Source organism: Taudactylus pleione, unplaced genomic scaffold (assembly GCF_031769625.1).
Source record: "Taudactylus pleione unplaced genomic scaffold, aTauple2 ptg000200l, whole genome shotgun sequence".
NCBI lineage: Eukaryota > Metazoa > Chordata > Amphibia > Anura > Myobatrachidae > Taudactylus > Taudactylus pleione.
Genome location: NW_028284602.1, coordinates 304,948 through 331,168, shown reverse-complemented (window position 1 = coordinate 331,168; position 26,221 = coordinate 304,948). Strand labels below are relative to the sequence as shown.

General features: G+C 48.8%; 1 protein-coding gene across 2 annotated transcripts in view; it reads left to right on the top strand.

Moving 5' to 3' along the window:
* Window positions 1-25,682, top strand: part of LOC148518681 (tumor necrosis factor receptor superfamily member 16-like) — a 41,208-nt gene extending 15,526 nt beyond the window's left edge. Inside the window, exons 2-6 of one of the 2 annotated variants that reach the window (XM_088477198.1) lie at window positions 5,739-5,871; window positions 9,654-10,019; window positions 21,429-21,597; window positions 23,736-23,881; window positions 24,302-25,682. In XM_088477198.1, the coding sequence (XP_088333324.1) occupies window positions 5,739-5,871; window positions 9,654-10,019; window positions 21,429-21,597; window positions 23,736-23,881; window positions 24,302-24,603 (1,116 nt within the window). In that variant the 3' untranslated portion in view covers window positions 24,604-25,682. Of the gene's footprint in view, window positions 1-5,738; window positions 5,872-9,653; window positions 10,020-21,428; window positions 21,598-23,735; window positions 23,882-24,298 lie in introns of both variants that reach the window. The other variant, XM_088477197.1, reaches the window with a different exon arrangement.
* The last annotated feature ends 539 nt before the right edge of the window (window positions 25,683-26,221 follow it).

Here is a 26,221-nt window from a genome sequence, read left to right as displayed (position 1 = left end):
TGGTATAATTTCTTACACAAGGATAACGTAACCTCCACGCTGGCACTCGGTGGTTGGCATCAGCAGTAGGCAGCCTCCACCCCTTCCCTGGTCCCGCTCTGATGTCTGACTGTCTCCAGATGCTGAATGCCAAGCCGTGGGCTCGCTGGGAGAGAGACAGCTGTGTCCTCACCAAATATGGAGCCTGTTCTGTGTAATTCGATCATTGTAGGAACAGAAGAATGGAGGAGAAAATGCTGCTTAATTAGAACAGGATCCGGCACCAGGGTGGGGATGATTCACTAACATGTCCCTTAACCCTTTATAGCATTGGAGGGGTGGGGGGGGGTTCCTGAGGCCCATAACTCTTCTGTAAGGAAAGGCCTTTGCTGACATCAGTGATTGAATCCTTCCAGCAATGAGGAACTGATAGCGACAGCCACAAACTCCTTCTGTTTCTGACATGATTCATGTCTGCCTTGTGTATGGGCACTCGCTCAGTACAAGCTAGAGGCAGCTGTTCTTCTCCCCATGGTGTATAATGATACATAGGGCTAGGATGTCATGTCCTGTGTCCCTTAGCCCGCACCCAGCGTCACGCTTTAACCATAGTATTTTGCATCATTAATGTATCATACATGATGTACTATACCAAACACAGACTGGTGGCCAATAACCCATCCGGAGAGCTGTCTCCTGGGCCCGAGCTTCAGTAGGACTCTGTACAAGGACAGAGGACCTGATTTAGACCTGCTCGCTAAGCTGCGGCCGCTCGCACTGACCGATAGTCGCCCATCTGCGCATGTGTATAATTCACAGTGCGCAAGCCAGTCTTAGCGATGGGGAATCTTGCGCTCGTAGTACACAGACTGGACGCTACTTTGAGTGACAGCGCCGTTTGAGGGTGGTAACAGGGGAAGGTGCTTGTGATCGGGGGAGTAGATGTGCGGACGGAGGCGTGTCTGAGTGACCAACGGAGTTTTGCGGGTGTTCGTAATTAGCAAAGCTGCGTCCTACTACACGTCACTTGGTGGTTTTTTACATTGAAGAGCTCGCAGTGCTTTTGTGAGGGTAGAGTCAACCACAAGCGCTGCGATCGTTTCCGATGGTCCTCGATGTACCAATGTTTTTAGACACTTCCTGGAGATGACGTGCGCTAGTGGGCTTGTCAAGACACACTAATGGGCGTCTACATACACAAAGTGATCGCTCGCCAAGACAGAGTGGGCGTGCTTATGCCTTGGCGAGCGATCGCCTGCCATGACGTCAATAACCTGATTTTGCATATGCTAGGAGCGAGCGTCCGCAACTAGCGACCGGGTCTGAATCAGGTCCAAGCATTGTGCCTCTGCCTGGTATATATAGGATGTAAGGGAGATGCCACCACCTGGGTGAGCGGGCGAGCTGCACTGTCGTCCCTGACACTTGCTGATAGATTACAAGGATGGTTCCCAGCCGTATCGGCGCTCTGCGGCAGAATGACCTGCTATATTTGGGAGTCCCTCTATAAATATTGGGATAGAGAGGACGGCTAACCTGTATATGAAGAGGTTTTCTATTTTTCTGTCGCCCCATTAAATGTGTCTGTGAGTTATCCTTGTACAACGCTGGGGATATGTATAAAACTGGAGAGGCAGATTGTCTCCTGAAAGCCCCCCCTGGCTGGTGTGAGGACGCACGTGTGTGACCCGGCCGTGCCGCAGTCCTCTCCCTCTGTAGCTCTGAAGCCGCCGTTATCACTGAGAAGGTGGCTTTCCTGCATCTCCATCCCTTTCTAAATGTGCAGGACTACTGTACTAAGGGCCTGATTCCGAGCCGCTCGTTAGCTCCGAGCGATGTTTGCCCAACTGCGCATGCGTACGGATTGTTATACGCATGCGCGAACCAGTCAGTGCGGTTGAAATTCATGTGCTCGCAAAATAGCGAATGCCTGCTAATATGAGTGACAGAAAGAGGCGTATGTGGGTGGTAACGGGGGAAGGTTCTTGAAAACGGGGAGTGGAGATCAGAACGCAGGCGTGCTTAAAGGTCAAAGCGGGCGTTTTATGGGTGTGCATATTTAATACAGCAGCGTCATTGACCATGTCACTGGGTTATTTTATAGTCAGAACTGCTCGCATGATTGTGGTAGCAAAAACCAACCACAAGAATAGCGAGCAGTTCATACGCTGGTCGATGTACTCGATTAATCTAATAAATAGCGGACATGACGTAGGATGCGAGCGGCCAGGGGGCGTAGTTTCCCAAAAAACGACCGCAAGTTTTGTTCGCTCGTCCAGACCTAGAGGCGTGAACAGACCGCAAAGAGTGAACGGTTCATTTGAATAGCCACCCCTATTTTCTGGACGAGCGAGGGCTAATTGCGTCTGGCTCTGAATCAGGCCCTAAGTGCATATGTACACACACACACACATAATATATATATATATATATATATATATATATATATATATATATACTTTTCTCTCTTTAATCACAGGGCACACATTGCTCTCTCTAGAGTCCCGGCTGCTTGTCTGCCAACATATAGGGCTCTTGTGTAGGAGTTACGCAGCCTAGGTGTGTGTGTGTGTGTGTGTGTGTGTGTGTGTGTGTGTGTGTGTGTCTGTGTGTGTGTGTGTGTGTGTATGTGTGTGTGTGTGTCTGTGTGTGTGTGTGTATGTGTGTGTATGTGTGTCACCAGAACAAGGGGGGACCTGTGCGACGTGAGCTGCCGGCTGTGTGTGTTTGTGCAGTGCTGGCCTCAGTTACATAAACTGCATGAAACCCACACACTGCACACTGGCTCCCTGCCACCTCCAGCAGCCGGGCACTGATAGTACAGCACACGGCGGGCACAGAGAACCCAGTACATCGGCCGTTCCCCTGCCAGGGGGCATTACAGGCCCCCGTATTCCTGGATAGACACACAGGGTCTAGTGTTATAGTCCTCTCCGACTCCGTGCAGCCAGTTCAATCAGCGCTACACAAACAGTAACACAAAACCCAGCCTGGATAGGAACAGTATATAGGGATGGGTATACAGTATATAGGGGATGGGTATACAGTATATAGGGATGGGTATACAGTATATAGGGATGGGTATACAGTATATAGGGGATGGGTATGCGGTATATAGGGGATGGGTATGCGGTATATAGGGGATGGGTATGCAGTATATAGGGATGGGTATGCAGTATATAGGGATGGGTATGCGGTATATAGGGGATGGGTATGCGGTATATAGGGGATGGGTATGCGGTATATAGGGGATGGGTATGCGGTATATAGGGGATGGGTATGCGGTATATAGGGATGGGTATGCGGTTTATAGGGATGGGTATACGGTATACAGGGATGGGGATGCGGTATATAGGGATGGGTATGCAGTATATAGGTATGGGTATGCAGTTTATAGGGATGGGTATGCGGTATATAGGGGACGGGTATGCGGTATATAGGGGATGGGTATGCGGTATATAGGGATGGGTATGCAGTATATAGGGATGGGTATGCGGTATATAGGGGATGGGTATGCGGTATATAGGGGATGGGTATGCAGTATATAGGGATGGGTGTGCGGTATATAGGGATGGGGATGCAGTATATAGGGATGGGTATGCAGTATATAGGGATGGGATGCAGTATGCGGTATATAGGGATGGGGATGCAGTATATAGGGGATAGGTATGCAGTATATAGGGATGGGTATGCAGTATATAGGGATTGGTATGCAGTATACAGGGATGGGTATGCAGTATATAGGGATGGGTATGCAGTATATAGGGATTGGTATGCAGTATATAGGGATGGGTATACAGTATATAGGGATGGGTATGCAGTATATAGGGATTGGTATGCAGTATATAGGGATTGGTATGCAGTATACAGGGATGGGTATGCGGTATATAGGGATTGGTATGCAGTATATAGGGATGGGTATGCAGTATATAGGGATTAGTATGCAGTATATAGGGGATTGGTATGTGTTGTAGACTGAGGCTTAGGGGGAAATTTACTAAAGTGAGAGTTTTTAGAAGTGAGTTTTAAAATTGATGTTGCCCATAGCAACCAATCAGATTGTAGTTATTATCTTCTAGAAGGTGCTAGTTAAATGTTAAGTAGAATCTGATTGGTTGCTATGGGTAACATCACTTTTAAAACTCACTTCTATAATCTCTCTCTTTAGTAAATTTACGCCTTACAGTCCTGTGTGTGTATTCAGAGAACGTACAGTATGCTGATAGCAAACTAATAACATGTATGTCATACTAAGGAGGAAGGACAAGGCTCCGAGGGCCTGATTCAGACCTGGTCGCAAGCGCTGAGCACTCGCAACCGGGTCTATGGTGGCCCACAGCGCATGCGCACGATGGAGCCGGCTCCGTCGTGCGCAGACGCGAGACCCGGCTAGTGACGGGCAATCCGTCGCTCTGGGTCTCGCACCAAAGGGGACGAGCTGTCAATGTTGAGTGACAGCACGCCCCATGTGGTGGGCGGGCCGGGGGGGTGGCTGCCCAAACGGAGGCGTTCCCGAGGGAACGCTTGCCGTTTGGGGGCGGCCCCACTGACATCACGAGTGATGTCAGTGGAGAGCTTCCGGCTCTGTTAGAGCCAAAATCTTTCTTGGGCTTGCAATGAATGAGAACCCTACCACAAGGGTCTCATCGCAAGCCCGATGGTCCCGATGGTCTTGACCATCGCGACCATCATCATGGCCGCTCGCTATAGCTGTGGGTGGTCACCCACAGCTATGCGAGCGGCCAGGAGGCCTCTCCTAAAAAACCCAGCACCCGCCCTGATTCAGAGCAAGCGCCTCTGAATCAGGCCCTGAGCACCCTCTATTGCACTGCACCTAAGAGTGTAATTCATTGTATGAAATATAGCTGTATAAGGTAACGATATACAGTATATATATATATATATATATATATATATATTAGTATGCAGCACTCTGTGTGATGGTGGCAGGCGATGGTGGCGCTTTCTGTTCTATCCAGTCTCTGTATGTGTCTCCTTTATATGTCTGGCATTAATTATACTGATGTAGCCAGCCCCAGGGGGGAGGTGGTGGGGATGGTTACCTGGGGTACCCTTGTAAATAAAGGCTTCCAAGGAAAGCAATGCATAAACATGAGGGGAGAGGTGTTACATCCACCCGGGAGACTCTCTGTGGGAGGGGAGTGAAACCGCCACCAAGCAGGTAAATCCTCTGATGTCTTCTGGCATATACATGTGAATGGATGAAAGGCGATTGTTACACAGAGGTGTCAGTGTGTAGAGTGTGAGCCCTGTCTGCCAGGAAACAGCACAGGCTCATGTAACCCATCCAGTGCCGCAGTGCTGATTAACCCTCTCAGCCCTCCTGCATGGAGGGAGCCTATAGCGCTGGTGTATGGGGCGATATACCATTCCCTGCTGCAGAAATCGCGTCTTTTGTTTTGTTTTTTTATAGCTGTGATTATTGGTGTCTGGTCCGTTATGCCGCAGTTATGATATATCTGAGTAAAGTTTATAACTTTGCTATAGACCTGGGGGAAGCGGCCATATTGTGGCTGAACCACACCTGTTTGTAGGCCACGAATATAGGTCACTCTGTTTGCGATCAGTGGATTATTTAAAATTGTTTTGAAAAATCTAATTAAATCAATGATCAAAGTCTGTTAGATATCACAAAGGGCTGGCATCATTCTGTATAATCCATACCCCCTCGCCCATTGGCATATATAGCTGCCCAGGATACCGTCCTCTAATCTCCTGTCTCTCTCTCTCCTCTGTAGGTGGCCTCAGGTGAGGGATGCCAGAGTGGGCTCTTCACAAAGGATGGGGACTGCTGCTCGATGTGCCCACCAGGTTCCGGGGTTGTGTCACCCTGTGGAGACTCTGACACGGAGTGTGAGCTCTGCATAGAGAGTGAGTAACCGGTAACCCGTTTCTCCATGTAACACAAGGCTGCTATTTTCCCTTCTCTCTGTCTTGTGCTAAAGTGCCCCCCTGTGTAACTCCAAGGCTCTAGGGGCTTCCCCAGTATAATGCTACAGCAGGAAGTGCCCCCCTGTGTAATGCCAATATTCTAGGTGCCCCCTGTACAATGCCAATGCTAGAAGCGCCCCTCTGTATAACACCAAGGCTGGAAGTGCCCCCCCTGTATAATGCCAGGAATTGCAGTGCCCCCCCCCCCGTATAAGGCCGCAGCCGGAAGTGCCCCCCCCCCCATATAATGCCAAGATTGAAAGTTCCCCCCTGTATGTATTCTTATCTCTGGGTCAGTGGTGATGTTAGTGATTTCCTATCTCTGGGTCAGTGGTGATGTTAGTGATTTCCTCTCTCTGGGTCAGAGGTGATGTTAGTGATTTCCTATCTCTGGGTCAGTGGTGATGTTAGTGATTTCCTATCTCTGGGTCAGTGATGATGTTAGTCATTTCCTATCTCTGGGTCAGTGGTGATGTTAGTGGTTTCCTATCTCTGGGTCAGTGGTGATGTTAGTGGTTTCCTATCTCCGGGTCAGTGGTGATGTTAGTGATTTCCTCTCTCTGGGTCAGTGGTGATGTTAGTGATTTCCTCTCTCTGGGTCAGTGGTGATGTTAGTGATTTCCTCTCTCTGGGTCAGTGGTGATGTTAATGATTTCCTATCTGTGGGTCAGTGGTGATGTTAGTGATTTCCTATCTCCGGGTCAGTGGTGAGGTTAGTGACTTCCTATCTCCGGGTCAGTGGTGATGTTAGTGGTTTCCTATCTCCAGGTCAGTGGTGATGTTAGTGATTTCCTATCTCTGGGTCAGTGGTGATGTTAGTGATTTCCTCTCTCTGGGTCAGTGGTGATGTTAGTGATTTCCTATCTCTGGGTCAGTGGTGATGTTAGTGATTTCTTATCTCTGGGTCAGTGGTGATGTTAGTGATTTCCTATCTCCGGGTCAGTGGTGATGTTAGTGATTTCTTATCTCCGGGTCAGTGGTGATGTTAGTGATTTCCTCTCTGTGGGTCAGAGGTGACGTTAGTGATTTCCTCTCTCTGGGTCAGTGGTGATGTTAATGATTTCCTATCTGTGGGTCAGTGGTGATGTTAGTGATTTCCTATCTCCGGGTCAGTGGTGATGTTAGTGACTTCCTATCTCCGGGTCAGTGGTGATGTTAGTGGTTTCCTATCTCTGGGTCAGTGGTGATGTTAGTGATTTCCTATCTCTGGGTCAGTGGTGATGTTAGTGATTTCCTCTCTCTGGGTCAGAGGTGATGTTAGTGATTTCCTATCTCTGGGTCAGTGGTGATGTTAGTGATTTCTTATCTCTGGGTCAGTGGTGATGTTAGTGATTTCCTATCTCCGGTCAGTGGTGATGTTAGTGATTTCTTATCTCCGGGTCAGTGGTGATGTTAGTGATTTCCTCTCTCTGGGTCAGTGGTGATGTTAGTGATTTCCTATCTCCGGGTCAGTGGTGATATTAGTGATTTCTTATCTCCGGGTCAGTGGTGATGTTAGTGATTTCCTATCTCTGGGTCAGTGGTAATGTTAGTGATTTCCTATCTCTGGGTCAGTGGTGATGTTAGTGATTTCCTATCTGTGGGTCAGTGGTGATGTTAGTGATTTCCTATCTCCGGGTCAGTGGTGATGTTAGTGACTTCCTATCTCCGGGTCAGTGGTGATGTTAGTGGTTTCCTATCTCCAGGTCAGTGGTGATGTTAGTGATTTCCTATCTCTGGGTCAGTGGTGATGTTAGTGATTTCCTCTCTCTGGGTCAGAGGTGATGTTAGTGATTTCCTATCTCTGGGTCAGTGGTGATGTTAGTGATTTCTTATCTCTGGGTCAGTGGTGATGTTAGTGATTTCCTATCTCCGGGTCAGTGGTGATGTTAGTGATTTCTTATCTCCGGGTCAGTGGTGATGTTAGTGATTTCCTCTCTGTGGGTCAGAGGTGACGTTAGTGATTTCCTCTCTCTGGGTCAGTGGTGATGTTAATGATTTCCTATCTGTGGGTCAGTGGTGATGTTAGTGATTTCCTATCTCCGGGTCAGTGGTGATGTTAGTGACTTCCTATCTCCGGGTCAGTGGTGATGTTAGTGGTTTCCTATCTCTGGGTCAGTGGTGATGTTAGTGATTTCCTATCTCTGGGTCAGTGGTGATGTTAGTGATTTCCTCTCTCTGGGTCAGAGGTGATGTTAGTGATTTCCTATCTCTGGGTCAGTGGTGATGTTAGTGATTTCTTATCTCTGGGTCAGTGGTGATGTTAGTGATTTCCTATCTCCGGTCAGTGGTGATGTTAGTGATTTCTTATCTCCGGGTCAGTGGTGATGTTAGTGATTTCCTCTCTCTGGGTCAGTGGTGATGTTAGTGATTTCCTATCTCCGGGTCAGTGGTGATATTAGTGATTTCTTATCTCCGGGTCAGTGGTGATGTTAGTGATTTCCTATCTCTGGGTCAGTGGTAATGTTAGTGATTTCCTATCTCTGGGTCAGTGGTGATGTTAGTGATTTCCTATCTCCGGGTCAGTGGTGATGTTAGTGATTTCCTATCTCTGGGTCAGTGGTGATGTTAGTGATTTCTTATCTCCGGGTCAGTGGTGATGTTAGTGATTTCCTCTCTCTGGGTCAGTGGTGATGTTAGTGATTTCCTCTCTCTGGGTCAGAGGTGATGTTAGTGATTTCCTATCTGTGGGTCAGTGGTGATGTTAGTGATTACCTTTTTCCGGGTCAGTGGTGATGTTAGTGATTACCTTTTTCCGGGTCAGTGGTGATGTTAGTGATTTCTTATCTCCGGGTCAGTGCTGATGTTAGTGATTTCCTCTCTCTGGGTCAGTGGTGATGTTAGTGATTTCCTCTCTCTGGGTCAGTGGTGATGTTAGTGGTTTCCTATCTCTGGGTCAGTGGTGATGTTAGTGATTTCCTCTCTCTGGGTCAGAGGTGATGTTAGTGATTTCTTATCTCTGGGTCAGTGGTGATGTTAGTGATTTCTTATCTCTGGGTCAGTGGTGATGTTAGTGATTTCTTATCTCTGGGTCATGGTGATGTAAGTGATTTCCTATCTCTGGGTCAGTGGTGATGTTAGTGACTTCCTATCTCCGGGTCAGTGGTGATGTTAGTGATTTCCTATCTCTGGGTCAGTGGTGATGTTAGTGATTTCCTATCTGTGCGTCAGTGCTTGTGGTTGGATTTTCCTACCGCAATCATGCGAACAGTTCAGGCTAAGAAACAACCAAGTGACGTGGCCGATGACGTTGCTTTGTTAATTATGCACACCCTTAAAACGCCCGTTTTGACCGTTTGGCACGCCTGCGTTCGGATCTCCACTCCTCGTTTTCAAGCACCTTCCCCTGTTACCACCCACAAACGCCTCATCCTGTCACTCAAATTAGTAGGCACTCGCAATTTTGCGAACACACGATTTCCGACCGCAATGACTGTTTAGCGCATGCGCATTACGACCCATACGCATGCGCAGATGTGCGAACATCGCTCGGAGCGAACGAGCGGCCGCTTACGAGCGGCTCTGAATCAGGCCCTCAGTCCGGTGTAATCTCGTCAGCTCCTTTACATGGAAATCTTCCATTCTGTATATTTTCTAGACTATTGCTCCCCTCTGATTCTACATCAGAGTTGTGGTCGGAGCGATGATGTCTCAGGATCTATAGTTACCGCTAATACCCGGGATTAGATGTGTTTGTAGAACATTTTGTGTCTCTGGTTAACCTTTTCCTGTTATTCCCGCAGATTCCACCTTCTCGGACATCCACAGCGCCACTGACAAGTGCCAACCGTGCTCCAGCTGCCAGGGCGCCATGCAGTCTGTGGAAGCCACCTGCACCAGCAGGCAGGACACCACCTGCCGCTGTCCCCATGGGCATTACCTGCACTTAAAGAACAGCACATGCCTCCCCTGCCAGCTGTGCCCCAAAGGCTCTGGTGCCAAGGCGGCCTGTACCGGCACTGAGAACACAAAGTGCGAGGAGTGCCCCAAGGGCTTGTACTCGGAGGTGAAGAGCAGCACTTCCCCCTGTCTGACCTGCCGCGCTGAGTGTAATGAGAAGGAGGTGCAAATTAGCGAATGTACCGCGCACCACGACATCCTCTGTATGGGTGAGTGCCAGGGGCCGCCAGGGGCATCTTATCCTTTCAGAGGGAGGTGGGGGCAGGTTGGGTATATTACTTGGAGAGTCAAAATTTAGACATGCAAAACATAGACACCAAAATGTCCACATGGACATAATATAGACAGCTTGAAATGCTGACATTGTCAACATGCCGTCAGTTAAATGCTGACATTTAAAATATGGTCAACAACCAAAATGTAGACACAGCTAAAACAGTAACTTATGGTGATCAGCAAACAGTGATCCGGTCATGCCAGACTGATTGCCATGAGCTGATCCTACCCTCCATGCGCTAATTGCATGGAATAACAGCTAAAGGCCCCCATACATCAGCAATTGATTGCAGCAATCGTGCAATTTGCAATCGATTGTGTATAAAAATATTTCCCTTTTTCAATCGATTGTGGCAATCAATTGCTGATGTTTGGGGCCTTTACAGTCTGATTGCAATTAGCGTATGACAGTAAGTATCACATGAGTTGCTAATTGCAATCAGACTGATTGTAATTAGCATATCCAGTCTGTATGCAGAGCTTCCCAAACTCCGCCATTACGGTCCAGGTTGTAAGGATATCCATACCTAAGCGCAGTTGACTTAATTAGCCCCTCAGTCAATTTAATTTCACCATCTGGGCTCATGGATAACCTGGACTGTAATGAGCATAGGCCCTCATTAAGGCCCGCTCGCAAGCAGGTCGATGGTTGCGCTCCGGGGCTCGCTACAAACGGGGCAGCTGTCGATGTTGATCTACAGCTCGCCCCGTTTTGTAGGCGGGGAGGGGGGGGTGGCTGGACAAACGGAGGCATTCCTGAAGGAACGCCTGCCGTTTGTGGGCGGACCTACTGACATCACGAGTGATGTCAGTAGTGAGCTTCCTGATGTCAGTAGTGAGCCGGAAGCTCACTGGGGCTTGCAGAAGACGAGACCCTACCACAAGGGTCTCGTCGCAAGCCAGATGGTCACGACCATCGCAATCATCACCTGGCCGCTCGTAAAAGCTGTGGGTGGTCACCCACAGCTTAGCGAGCGGCCAGGAGGCTGGCTTTATTTAAAAAAAAACGGTCGCCCTCATTCAGAGCGAGCGCTCGCTTTTTGCGAGCGGCTCTGAATGAGGGCCATAGTTTGAGAACCTTTGCTGTATGCTAAGATTCCAATAGTCTCATTGCAAATAGAATATGAACAGTAGTATCAAACAGCCGATCTATATTGCGAGCACGTCGGTGAGTGTGTACGGACGTCCCACCAATTGCCCGTACACATGCTGCAGGGATCCGGCGGTGAGTGACAGCTGGCAAATTTAAATGCTCGCCCATTTGTGGGTTCAGGCCCTACACATCGGACGAGCGATTGGTAAGTGTATAATATGCACTTATCAAGCGGCAGACAGGTCGGCGGGTCGGCCAAATGGCTCATCCATCATCCTAGTGTGTACCCAGCATCAGGTGGCTGGTGAGCCAGCGTGTGATCCTGAGGGAAGCGGTGGATCCAGCTGTAGTCTGGAGACCAGTAATCTGCTTCGGGGGTAAGGGGATCGCTGCTCTCAATAGATCAGCAGGAGGGATTCCCCTACGCTCTGGGCTTTGCTGTGATATTATGGGAGAGCTTTGAAGTCCAGTTTGTTGGCAGCAGCGAAGCTCCGGCTGAGCCGTGAGATAAAGGAGATTTTCCAGACGCTGCCCTCCGAATATCTGCTCGCCGTGGGTTGTTGGACCCAAGCGCTCTCTCCATTTGTCTGATTTCTTAATCCCCCCCCCTTTATAGCATTGACTGGGCCTATTCTTCCCTTTCACACATGCGTTTTATTCCCTCAAAGGAATACAGCTCCATTTCCCAGCAGCTAAAGTGTCCTGGTGTCTGCGTAATCCCGGCTTTTGTCTCCGGCGTTTAATTGTATTTTAAATGGGTTTATTTAATGACAGATTTCTGAAATCCATAGGAAGCTCTGTAACTGGGAACTGACATTGCTGCCTAATTCATGGCTTTAATGCAACATTAATTTGTTACTTTTCATGGAAATTTGCATAAGATTTTACAAGTAAAATGTGTCTGTGTAACACGGTGTTTATGTGGCCCTTATTTGTCACTGAGGGCTTGAGGTGGGGCTGCTGCGATAATATGCAAATGCTAGTGTCAGCCTTCCACTGGCAGGTACACAATGCTCAGAGCTACATTACAGTGTAAGGATAAAGCTGCCCAGTATGTGTGATACCCTGACTCTGATAGTGCCAGTAACTGTGCCCCTGGGTAACACCGTGCTGCACTGCAGGGGGCAGATAGATGTACAATGTGCAGAGAGATAGACGTGGGGGGGACGTGTCCTAGCTCAGAGCTACATTACAGTGTAAGGATAAAGCTGCCCAGCATGTGTGATACCCTGACTCTGATAGAGCCAATAACTGTGCCCTGGGTAACACCATGCTGTACTGCAGGGGGCAGATGTACAATGTGCAGAGAGTTAGTTGTGGGAGGGACGTGTCCTAGCTCAGAGCTACATTACAGTGTAAGGATAAAGCTGCCCAGCATGTGTGATACCCCGACTCTGATAGTGCCAGTAACTGTGCCCCTGGGTAACACCATGCTGCACTGCAGGGGGCAGATGTACAATGTGCAGAGAGTAAGATGTAGGAGGGACGTGTCCTAGCTCAGAGCTACATTACAGTGTAAGGATAAAGCTGCCCAGCATGTGTGATCCCCTGACTCTGATAGTGCCAGTAACTGTGCCCCTGGGTAACACCGTGCTGCACGGCAGGGGCAGATGTACAATGTGCAGAGAGTTAGATGTGGGAGGGACGTGTCCTAGCTCAGAGCTACATTACAGTGTAAGGATAAAGCTGCCCAGCATGTGTGATACCCCGACTCTGATAGTGCCAGTAACTGTGCCCCTGGGTAACACCATGCTGCACTGCAGGGGGCAGATGTACAATGTGCAGAGAGTTAGATGTGGGAGGGACGTGTCCTAGCTCAGAGCTACATTACAGTGTAAGGATAAAGCTGCCCAGCATGTGTGATACCCTGACTCTGATAGTGCCAGTAACTGTGCCCCTGGGTAACACCAAGCTGTACTGCAGGGGGCAGATGTACAATGTGCAGAGAGTTAGATGTGGGAGGGACGTGTCCTAGCTCAGAGCTACATTACAGTGTAAGGATAAAGCTGCCCAGCATGTGTGATACCCTGACTCTGATAGTGCCAGTAACTGTGCCCCTGGGTAACACCAAGCTGTACTGCAGGGGGCAGATGTACAATGTGCAGAGAGTTAGATGTGGGAGGGACGTGTCCTAGCTCAGAGCTACATTACAGTGTAAGGATAAAGCTGCCCAGTATGTGTGATACCCTGACTCTGATAGAGCCAGTAACTGTGCCCCTGGGTAACACCGTGCTGCACTGCAGGGGGCAGATGTACAATGTGCAGAGAGTTAGATGTGAGAGGGACATGTCCTAGCTCAGAGCTACATTACAGTGTAAGGATAAAGCTGCCCAGCATGTGTGATACCCTGACTCTGATAGTGCCAGTAACTGTGCCCCTGGGTAACACCGTGCTGTACTGCAGGGGGCAGATGTACAATGTGCAGAGAGTTAGATGTGGGAGGGACGTGTCCTAGCTCAGAGCTACATTACAGTGTAAGGATAAAGCTGCCCAGCATGTGTGATACCCTGACTCTGATAGTGCCAGTAACTGTGCCCCTGGGTAACACCGTGCTGCACTGCAGGGGGCAGATAGATGTACAATGTGCAGAGAGATAGACGTGGGGGGGACGTGTCCTAGCTCAGAGCTACATTACAGTGTAAGGATAAAGCTGCCCAGCATGTGTGATACCCTGACTCTGATAGTGCCAGTAACTGTGCCCCTGGGTAACACCATGCTGCACTGCAGGGGGCAGATGTACAATGTGCAGAGAGTTAGATGTGGGAGGGATGTGTCCTAGCTCAGAGCTACATTACAGTGTAAGGATAAAGCTGCCCAGCATGTGTGATACCCTGACTCTGATAGTGCCTGTAACTGTGCCCCTGGGTAACACCATGCTGCACTGCAGGGGGCAGATGTACAATGTGCAGAGAGTTAGATGTGGGAGGGACGTGTCCTAGCTCAGAGCTACATTACAGTGTAAGGATAAAGCTGCCCAGCATGTGTGATACCCTGACTCTGATAGTGCCAGTAACTGTGCCCCTGGGTAACACCATGCTGTACTGCAGGGAGCAGATGTACAATGTGCAGAGAGTTATATGTGGAAGGGACGTGTCCTAGCTCAGAGCTACATTACAGTGTAAGGATAAAGCTGCCCAGCATGTGTGATACCCCGACTCTGATAGTGCCAGTAACTGTGCCCCTGGGTAACACCATGCTGCACTGCAGGGGGCAGATGTACAATGTGCAGAGAGTTAGATGTGGGGGGGACGTGTCCTAGCTCAGAGCTACATTACAGTGTAAGGATAAAGCTGCCCAGCATGTGTGATACCCCGACTCTGATAGTGCCAGTAACTGTGCCCCTGGGTAACACCATGCTGCACTGCAGGGAGCAGATGTACAATGTGCAGAGAGTTAGATGTGGAAGGGACGTGTCCTAGCTCAGAGCTACATTACAGTGTAAGGATAAAGCTGCCCAGCATGTGTGATACCCCGACTCTGATAGTGCCAGTAACTGTGCCCCTGGGTAACACCATGCTGCACTGCAGGGGGCAGATGTACAATGTGCAGAGAGTTAGATGTGGGGGGGACGTGTCCTAGCTCAGAGCTACATTACAGTGTAAGGATAAAGCTGCCCAGTATGTGTGATACCCTGACTCTGATAGTGCCAGTAACTGTGCCCCTGGGTAACACCATGCTGCACTGCAGGGGGCAGATGTACAATGTGCAGAGAGTTAGATGTGGGAGGGACGTGTCCTAAATCAGAGCTACATTGCAGTGTAAGGATAAAGCTGCCCAGCATCTGTGGGCTACATGCAGAAGCCACCTGTATTTACCCTGCATGCATATGTATTTGCAACCCCTGCAGTGCAGCTTGGTGTCCCCCGATGCACAGTTACTGCCTCCCCAGAATCAGCCCCAGAATGTGGAATCTGATATAATTCCTGGGAGGCTCATTTATCAGATATGGGTGTATAGAAGTAGAGATATGTAGTAAGTAATTTTTTCCCTACAACAACAGCTGTTTGGAGGTTTCCTCTCTTTTATCATTTATACTTTTATTGGCCAATATTTGAATGCTAATCTTATCTATAATCTGAGCCGGCAAACAGTCCTATTGCTTCAGAGATAAGATCCAGGTTCCAGGAGTGAATGCACATGACATGACCAGCCTGAAATCACAGCAAACCATACCCATGGGTCTGGCGTATCCTGGGTGCAGGTCTGGTGTATCCTGGGCGCTGGTCTGGCGTATCCTGGGCGCTGGTCTGGCGTATCTTGGGCGCTGGTCTGGCGTATCCTGAGCACTGGTCTGGCGTATCTTAGGGACTGGTCTGGCGTATCCTGGGCCCTGGCCTGGCGTATCCTGAGCGCAGGTCTGGCATATCCTGGGCGCAGGTCTGAAGTATCCTGGGCGCAGGTCTGGCGTATCCTGGGCATAGAGATTGTATCTGTTTAATCTTTAGAGATGTGAAATATTTGAGTCTTTTTTTCATTCGTGACCCCGTCCTCTGACCCTCTGCGAGGAGAGACTTAAAAGACAGGAGGAGGGGGAGATATGTGGAGCATCTGGTCAGCAGGCCGCATGGTGCTGACAGCTCCTGGAAGGGAGGGGGGCTGCTGGCGTGGGTGGGGGCACAGCTGGAGAGATGACAGTATAGTGCAACCAGCGAGAGTGGCGTCAGGCCTGTACGAGAGACAGCGTTATATTATCCCAGTGAGAGCAGCGTCTGGCTTGTACGAGAGACAGCGTTTTATTATCCCAGTGATAGCAGCATCAGGCTTGTATGAGAGACAGCGTTACATTATCCCAGTGAGAGCAGCATCATGCTTGTACGAGAGACAGCGTTATATTATCCCCGTGAGAGCAGCGCCATGCCTGTACGAGAGACAGCGTTATATTATCCCAACGAGAGCAGTGTCAGGCCTGTACGAGAGACAGCGTTATATTATCCCAGTGAGAGCAGCATCAGGCCTGTACAAGAGACAGCGTTATATTATCCCAGTGAGAGCAGCATCAGGCGTGTACGAGAGACAGCGTTATATTATCCCAGCGAGAGCGGAATCAGGCCTGTACGAGAGACAGCGTTATATTATCCCAGTGAGAGAGGCGTCAGGCCTGTACGAGAGACAGCGTTATATTATCCCAGCGAGAGCATTGTCAGGCCTGTACGAGAGACAGCGTTATATTATCCCAGCGAGAGCGGAATCAGGCCTGTATGAGAGACAGCGTTATATTATCCCAGTGAGAGAGGCATCAGGCCTGTACGAGAGACAGCGTTATATTATCCCAGGAAGTGCGACGTCAGGCCTGTACGAGAGACAGCGTTATATTATCCCAGTGAGAGAGGCATCGGCCCTGTACGAGAGACAGCGTTATATTATCCCACTGAGAGAGGTGTCAGGCCTGTACGAGATACAGCATTATATATTATCCCAGTGAGAGAGGCGTCAGGCATGTACGAGAGAAAGTGTTATATTATACCAGCGAGAGAGGCATCAGGCTTGTACGAGAGACAGCGCTATATTATCCCACTGAGAGAGGCATCAGGCCTGTACGAGAGACAGCGCTATATTATCCCAGCGAGAAAGGCGTCATGCCTGTACGAGAGACAGCGTTATATTATACCAGCGAGAGAGGCATCAGGCTTGTACGAGAGACAGCGTTATATTATCCCAGCGAGAGCATTGTCAGGCCTGTACGAGAGACAGCGTTATATTATCCCAGCGAGAGCATTGTCAGGCCTGTACAAGAGACAGCATTATATTATCCCAGCGAGAACATTGTCAGGCCTGTACCAGAGACAGCGTTACATTATCCCAGCAAGTGCGACGTCAGGCCTGTACGAGAGACAGCATTATATTATCCCAGTGAGAGCAGCGTCATGCTTGTACGAGAGACAGTGTTATATTATCCCAGTGAAAGCGGAATCAGGCCTGTACGAGAGACAGCGTTATATTATCCCAGCGAGAGAGGCGTCAGGCCTGTACGAGAGACAGCGTTATATTATCCCAGTGAGAGCAGCGTCAGGCTTGTACGAGAGACAGCATTATATTATCCCAGCGAGAGCATTGTCAGGCCTGTATGAGAGACAACGTTATATTTTCCCAGCGAGGGCGATGTCATGCCTGTACAAGAGACAGCGTTATATTATCCCAGCAAGAGCGTTGTCAGGCCTGTACGAGAGGCAGCATTATATTATCCCAGCGAGAGCGGTGTCAGCCTGTACGAGAGACAGTGTTACATTATCTCAGCTAGTGCATGTCAGGCCTGGCAAGAGACAGCGTTATATTATCCCAGCGAGAGTGGCGTCAGGCCTTTACAAGAGACAGCATTATATTATCTCAGCGAGAGAGGCGTCAGGCCTGTATGAGAGACAGAGTTAAATTATCTCAGCAAGAGAGGCATCAGGCCTGTACGAGAGACAGTGTTATATTATCCCAGCGAGAGCGGCGTCAGGCCTGAATGAGAGAAAGCGTTATATTATCCCAGCGAGAGCGGCGTCAGGCCTGTACGAGAGACAGTGTTATATTATTCCAGCGACAGCGGCGTCAGGCCTGAATGAGAGAAAGCATTATATTATCCCAGCGAGAGCGGCGTCAGGCTTGTACGAGATACAGCGTTATATTATCTCAGTGAGAGCGGCGTCAGGCCTGTATTAGAGACAGTGCTATATTATCTCAGCGAGAGAGGCGTCAGGCCTGTACAAGAGACAGCGTTATATTATCTCAGCGAGGCGTCAGGCCTGTATGAGAGACAGCATTATATTATCTCAGCGAGAGCGACGTCAGGCTTGTACGAGATACAGCGTTATATTATCTCAGTGAGAGCGGCGTCAGGCCTGTATTAGAGACAGTGCTATATTATCTCAGCGAGAGAGGCGTCAGGCCTGTATGAGAGACAGCATTATATTATCCCAGCGAGAGCATTGTCAGGCCTGTACGAGAGACAACGTTATATTATCCCAGCGAGAGCGATGTCATGCCTGTACGAGAGACAGCGTTATATTATCCCAGCAAGAGCGTTGTCAGGCCTGTACGAGAGGCAGCATTATATTATCCCAGCGAGAGCGGTGTCAGCCTGTACGAGAGACAGTGTTATATTATCTCAGCTAGCACATGTCAGGCCTGGCAAGAGACAGCGTTATATTATCCCAGCGAGAGTGGCGTCAGGCCTGTACAAGAGACAGCGTTATATTATCTCAGCGAGGCGTCAGGCCTGTATGAGAGACAGAGTTATATTGTCTCAGCAAGAGAGGCATCATGCCTGTATGAGAGACAGTGTTATATTATCCCAGCGAGAGCGGCGTCAGGCCTGAATGAGAGACAGCGTTATATTATCCCAGCGAGAGCGCATGTCAGGCCTGTACGAGAGACAGTGTTATATTATCCCAGCGAGAGTGGCATCAGGCCTGGCAAGAGACAGCATTATATTATCCCAGCGAGAGTGGCGTCAGGCCTGTACAAGAGACAGCATTATATTATCTCAGCGAGAGAGGCGTCAGGCCTGTATGAGAGACAGAGTTAAATTATCTCAGCAAGAGAGGCGTCAGGCCTGTACGAGAGACAGTGTTATATTATCCCAGCGAGAGCGGCGTCAGGCCTGAATGAGAGAAAGCGTTATATTATCCCAGCGAGAGCGGCGTCAGGCCTGTACGAGAGACAGTGATATTATCCCAGCGAGAGCGGCGTCAGGCCTGAATGAGAGAAAGCGTTATATTATCCCAGCGAGAGCGGCGTCTGGCCTGTACGAGAGACAGCGTTATATTATCCCAGCGACAGCATTGTCAGGCCTGTATGAGAGACAGCGTTATATTATCTCAGTGAGAGCGGCGTCAGGCCTGTATTAGAGACAGTGCTATATTATCTCAGCGAGAGCATTGTCAGGCCTGTACGAGAGACGTTATATTATCCCAGCGAGAGCGATGTCATGCCTGTACGAGAGACAGCGTTATATTATCCCAGCAAGAGCGTTGTCAGGCCTGTACGAGAGGCAGCATTATATTATCCCAGCGAGAGCGGTGTCAGCCTGTACGAGAGACAGTGTTATATTATCTCAGTTAGCGCATGTCAGGCCTGGCAAGAGACAGCGTTATATTATCTGAGCGAGAGTGGCGTCAGGCCTGTACAAGAGACAGCGTTATATTATCTCAGCGAGGCGTCAGGCCTGTATGAGAGACAGCATTATATTATCTCAGCGAGAGAGGCGTCATGCCTGTACGAGAGACAGTGTTATATTATCCCAGCGAGAGCGGCGTCAGGCCTGAATGAGAGACAGCGTTATATTATCCCAGCGAGAGCGGCGTCAGGCCTGTATGAGAGACAGCATTATATTATCTCAGCGAGAGAGGCGTCATGCCTGTACGAGAGACAGTGTTATATTATCCCAGCGAGAGCGGCGTCAGGCCTGAATGAGAGACAGCGTTATATTATCCCAGCGAGAGCGGCGTCAGGCCTGTACGAGAGACAGCGTTATATTATCTCAGTGTGAGTGTGTCAGGCCTGTACGAGAGACAGCATTATATTATCCCAGCGACAGCATTGTCAGGCCTGTATGAGAGACAGCGTTATATTATCTCAGCGAGAGCGACGTCAGGCCTGTATTAGAGACAGTGCTATATTATCTCGGCGAGAGAGGCGTCAGGCCTGTACGAGAGACAGCATTATATTATCCCAGCAAGAGCGTTGTCAGCCTGTACGAGAGACAGCGTTATATTATCTCAGTGAGAGCGGCGTCAGGCCTGTATTAGAGACAGCGCTATATTATCTCAGCGAGAGAGGCGTCAGGCCTGTACGAGAGACAGCATTATATTATCCCAGCGAGAGCGTTGTCAGCCTGTACGAGAGGCAGCATTATATTATCTCAGCCAGAGCGTGTCAGGCCTGGCAAGAGCCAGTGTTATATTATCCCAGTGAGAGAGGTGTCAGGCCTGTACGAGAGACAGCGTTATATTATCTCAGTGTGAGTGTGTCAGGCCTGTACGAGAGACAGCATTATATTATCCCAGCGACAGCATTGTCAGGCCTGTATGAGAGACAGCGTTATATTATCTCAGTGAGAGCGGCGTCAGGCCTGTATTAGAGACAGTGCTATATTATCTCAGCGAGAGAGGCGTCAGGCCTGTACGAGAGACAGCATTATATTATCCCAGCGAGAGCATTGTCAGGCCTGTACGAGAGACAACGTTATATTATCCCAGCGAGAGCGATGTCATGCCTGTACGAGAGACAGCGTTATATTATCCCAGCAAGAGCGTTGTCAGGCCTGTACGAGAGGCAGCATTATATTATCCCAGCGAGAGCGGTGTCAGCCTGTACGAGAGACAGTGTTATATTATCTCAGCTAGCGCATGTCAGGCCTGGCAAGAGACAGCGTTATATTATCCGAGCGAGAGTGGCGTCAGGCCTGTACAAGAGACAGCGTTATATTATCTCAGCGAGGCGTCAGGCCTGTATGAGAGACAGCATTATATTATCTCAGCGAGAGAGGCGTCATGCCTGTACGAGAGACAGTGTTATATTATCCCAGCGAGAGCGGCGTCAGGCCTGAATGAGAGACAGCGTTATATTATCCCAGCGAGAGCGGCGTCAGGCCTGTACGAGAGACAGCGTTATATTATCTCAGTGTGAGTGTGTCAGGCCTGTACGAGAGACAGCATTATATTATCCCAGCGACAGCATTGTCAGGCCTGTATGAGAGACAGCGTTATATTATCTCAGCGAGAGCGACGTCAGGCCTGTATTAGAGACAGTGCTATATTATCTCGGCGAGAGAGGCGTCAGGCCTGTACGAGAGACAGCATTATATTATCCCAGCAAGAGCGTTGTCAGCCTGTACGAGAGACAGCGTTATATTATCTCAGTGAGAGCGGCGTCAGGCCTGTATTAGAGACAGCGCTATATTATCTCAGCGAGAGAGGCGTCAGGCCTGTACGAGAGACAGCATTATATTATCCCAGCGAGAGCGTTGTCAGCCTGTACGAGAGGCAGCATTATATTATCTCAGCCAGAGCGTGTCAGGCCTGGCAAGAGCCAGTGTTATATTATCCCAGTGAGAGAGGCGTCAGGCCTGTACGAGAGACAGCGTTATATTATCCCAGCGAGAGCGGTGTCAGCCTGTACGAGAGACAGCGTTATATTATCCCAGCGAGAGCGGTTTCAGCCCTGTCATATGTCTATGAGCACTAAGGCGCCTCTGCCAGGCTCCCTTCATCTGTATAAGGTGATGTTTCAGAATAGAGTCGCTGTAACACAGTCTGTCTTTTCGCAGATAAGGATGTGCCCATTCTGAAACGCAACGACAAGGACGAGAACAGCACATTGTCCGGATCCCCTCACTTTATCCCACCGGAGGACAACAGTAAGAACATCATTCCCGTCTACTGCTCCATCCTGGCTGCCGTGGTCATCGGCCTGATCGGCTACGTGGCGTTTAAGTGGTACGTTTTTGGTTCTGCCACACCGAAGCTGTGGTGTGAGCCCAGCAATAATATCGGCAAAAGGACTGAGACGCTTCTCGGCTGCCAGAGATTTAATTTCTCAGTCTGGTCGCCACCAACGATCACCTCACCAATTCCTAGGGACGTATTCATTAGTATTATAGCAATAAAAAATGCATTTTGTGCGCATTAAAATATCTCAAGAGCAACTGAGTGTTAATCTTCTGCCATGGTGATGGTTGCCTGGCACGCTAATAGTTCCTGACCTCCTGTACCGGACCAGTCTCTGTAGGTGGGTAACCGGTCACGCTAATAGGTCCTGGCCTCCTGTACCGGACCAGTCTCTGTAGGTGGGTAACCGGTCACGCTAATAGTTCCTGGCCTCCTGTACCGGACCAGTCTCTGTAGGTGGGTAACCGGTCACGCTAATAGTTCCTGGCCTCCTGTACCGGACTAGTCTCTGTAGGTGGGTAACCGGTCACGCTAATAGGTCCTGACCTCCTGTACTGGACCAGTCTCTGTAGGTGGGTAACCGGTCACGCTAATAGGTCCTGGCCTCCTGTACCGGACCAGTCTCTGTAGGTGGGTCACCGGTCACGCTAATAGTTCCTGGCCTCCTGTACTGGACCAGTCTCTGTAGGTGGGTAACCGGTCACGCTAATAGTTCCTGGCCTCCTGTACCGGACCAGTCTCTGTAGGTGGGTAACCGGTCACGCTAATAGTTCCTGGCCTCCTGTACCGGACCAGTCTCTGTAGGTGGGTAACCGGTCACGCTAATAGGTCCTGGCCTCCTGTACCGGACCAGTCTCTGCAGGTGGGTAACCTGTCACGCTAATAGTTCCTGGCCTCCTGTACCGGACCAGTCTCTGTAGGTGGGTAACCGGTCACGCTAATAGGTCCTGGCCTCCTGTACCGGACCAGTCTCTGTAGGTGGGTAACCGGTCACGCTAACAGTTCCTGGCCTCCTGTACCGGACCAGTCTCTGTCGTTGGGTAACCGGTCACACTAATAGTTCCTGGCCTCCTGTACCGGACGAGTCTCTGTCGTTGGGTAACCGGTCACGCTAATAGTTCCTGGCCTCCTGTACCGGACCAGTCTCTGTCATTGGGTATCCGGTCACGCTAATAGTTCCTGGCCTCCTGTACCGGACCAGTCTCTGTAGGTGGGTAACCGGTCACTCACTGTCGTTCTCCTGCAATGTTTTTTTTTTTTTTTTTAATTATTATTTTAGAAACATAAAAATGTTTCTGCATTCAGCACTTCCTCATTCTTAGTGGTAACGCCGCCCTCAGCTCCGTAGCCATTAATATATAGGGCGCAGCCAAAACAAATCCTTTCACTGCCAAAAAAACGCCCACATTTGTTGGCAAAAGGGGCTTTTTGTGCCTTGATAAATAAGCCCCTCAGCTCTTACCTGGCAGATTTGATCCACGCCTCATATGGAAAGTTTGGTGCTGAGCGTTGGAACACGGTTGAGCTGGGCTCACGCAGGAATCCCACTCACTGTGGGGGAGATTTATCAAAGCTTGGAGAGAGATATAGAGCACTAACCAATCAGCCTCTGTCACTGTTTAGGCTGTGTTTGAAAAATGGCCGTGACTGGTTGGTGCTTTATCTCTCTGCAAGCTTTGATAAATCTCTCCCTGTAGGAGCCATGTGAGAAGTTTTCCTGAGAGCCGGAGCTCATGGTCCCTGGCTTGGTAGGAAGGACATTCCAGGAGTGGGTTGGTTCTTTTGTCCTGCTGTTCCGGACGATGTGAATAGGATTAGACCACTGGTACGTGGATTAGATTAATGCCTTTCAGCCACCTCAGCTCTCGCTGTTCTATTGCCACATTCATTTTTACTTGTTCATTGCTGGAAGCAGAATCGCTGCAGATTAAATTGGTTGAATATAAGAAGCGCTTTCATTTTTCCATTCTGGGTATTTGATGTTTTCCCCCCATCCTTGGCAGCTGTGTAATTACTCTCTGCTGGGGCTCCTGTGTGTGATACCAGGTGACTGGGTCCCTTGATGGCTGCTGTCATTGGATTTTGCAGTGTTTGGCTCCTGGGTAACCGGCTGTACAAGCCTTTTGTCTCTTTTGTACACAGAGCTCACAGTCTGACGACCACTCTTGTGTTTTGTTGTTGCCTAGCTGGAGCTCCTGCAAGCAGAAGAAGCTGCTGACCAAGACCAGGGCTGGTGAGATGGCCACCTCCGGGGAGGGCGAGAAGCTCCACAGCGACAGTGGAGTCTTCCTGGACACACACAGCCTGCAGGAGCAGAATCAACTAAACAAAGGTACGTTCCAATGGCACCTCCGAGACGCTGCCCCTGACCCAAACGTCCTCAGCCTCGTGCTTTGAGTTCTTGCCATTGTTGGTAATATAGAAGTAGTATATATTAGTAGTAAAATATTTGTTTTCAGATGACCTTACAGCACTGCGACATTTATTATTTAACATTTTACATGTTAGGGCTGAAATGTGTGCGTAGGATTCTATATAGTTGTGTCAGCCTTATCTACAGGGCTTCTAAAATGCTACTTTAAACTCAGTAAAGTCTTAGAAATAAATGAACTTGTAGAATTAGCCAACCAAGCATGGACCTGATTCCCATATCAAGCTGTAGAGCCGTAGAACTTGCACTCCAAAGCAATATGAGTACTAGCTTTCGAAATAATTGAGTATTTAAAGTGACTGTGACCTTTTCTCCCAGCAGCAAAACTGGAACCAAAGCTTTACATCAACCTGCCGCCTCACAAGCAGGAAGAGGTGGAGAGCCTCTTGGCAGACACCAGCCGCGGGAAGGACTGGCAGCGCCTGGCCAACTTGCTGGGCTATGAAGAACAGGCCATAGATACATTTGCCCGAGGGGAGGATCCGGTTCACACCCTCCTCACTGACTGGTCGTCCAAGGACGGCTCCACTCTGGAGGTCTTGTGTGCAGCCTTGGTCAACATGGAACGGGCAGATGTGGTGGAGACCCTGAACAGCACAAGCGATGCCAGCTCTTTGGTGTGAAGATGGCTGTTCTCGTCCAGGATCCTCTAGAAAGCAAACCAAGTCTATGACGTCTTTTATGGAAAGAATAAAAAAAAGTTGTTTTAGGCCATGAAGAACATTAATGCACATGGTTGTGTCTCCAATTGGTGGTAGCCTAATTAATACAATGACTTCATCTTCATGGACTGCAATCTGCTTGGTTTATTGGACTTTTGCTAATAGCTGAAGTTAATGAAGATGTCGCCTCCGTTTGGATAATTGGTGATGGATTAAATTCCAGGTGTGGACCTCCGTGTGTGGGGTGGGGATAGGCGGCAGACATTTTGAGGGGCTAGGTTCAAAACGCCTCAAGGGCCAGTCGCACTATGAACGTAATAATATTCTTGATTAAATGTTGCCCACAACACAAGTTGCTGGATAAGAGGTGACTTCTTTCTCCTGCGGATGTCGGACTTTGCAGAGACAGATTTATGACCTGTCCGCAACATAAGTTAAATTATCATCCACTATATTTACATTTGCAAACAGGAGGTAACACTTTTCCCACCGTTCCACCATCAGGTCCTTCCAGGTGTTTGTACGGATTTCAGCTTTGTTTGTTACATCTCAGTGTTTCTCCAACTGGTCAGGATCGGTCATCTGACTTTGCTCCGGCCCTGGCGCAAACACCGAGTCTTGTTTGTTTGTTTGTTTTTTTTTTTTAGAATTAAATATGTTAATATTATTTTAAGCCACAAATTCAGGATTAATGTGGTTTGTTTTGTTACTTATTTTTTTTTTATTTTATGATTGATATTTTTTACCTTTTTGTTGCTGTTTTTATTTACTGCCTTTCATTTTTTGTTTTGTTTTTTGGAGACTGAAGCCATAGTTCACTCCCGACATTACTCACCACCAGTACAGGACTCACGACACGGGAATAAATGGAATGTAATTATTTTGTGTCAATATTTTAATAGGAAGAAAAAGTATTTTGTAATTATTACAGACATGGGGAAGTTTTTTTTTTTTGTAAGCGTAAAAGTCCATTTTGTTGGGCTATTTTTGGAATAATTCTGGGCACCACTGAGCGGGGAGTCGTTGTGCTGTTTCTTACGGTAGCCCTGATTATTAAATGTTATTTTTATTTGAAAAATGTGAATGTATTTCATTCTTATTTGGGGTGGATCGGGCATCACAGGGAAATATTTCTATCCATCCCTCAGAACTGTAGTCCGGAGATAGTTCCAGCGTTGTGTGCTACTTTCATTCCACCATTCTGCAGTGTATTGATAAATTCCTATGCCGTATAATTTATGGGGGCCGTTCAATTCGGCGCAATATGGATGTGCCGCTGGGACGACCAGACGATGGCAATCTGTTTCCAGTAGCTTCACTTATTTTTCCTCACTCCTCACAGAGGAAACACTTCAGGCCAAATTCCACAAATGAGACGTCCGGAGTTTTTGCCACTAAGAGCAAAAAAACAAAAACGACCGGTCAAATTTTGGGTGAAGAAACAAAAATTGCTGAATAATGGGTTTAACATATTAGGTCTGGTATTTTATGTGTTATATACATTGCACGTGGCTGCAGTAGGTGTTTTTTTAAACGGTTTTTAAAAGTGCGCTTTAACAACATGAAAATATACTTGCAC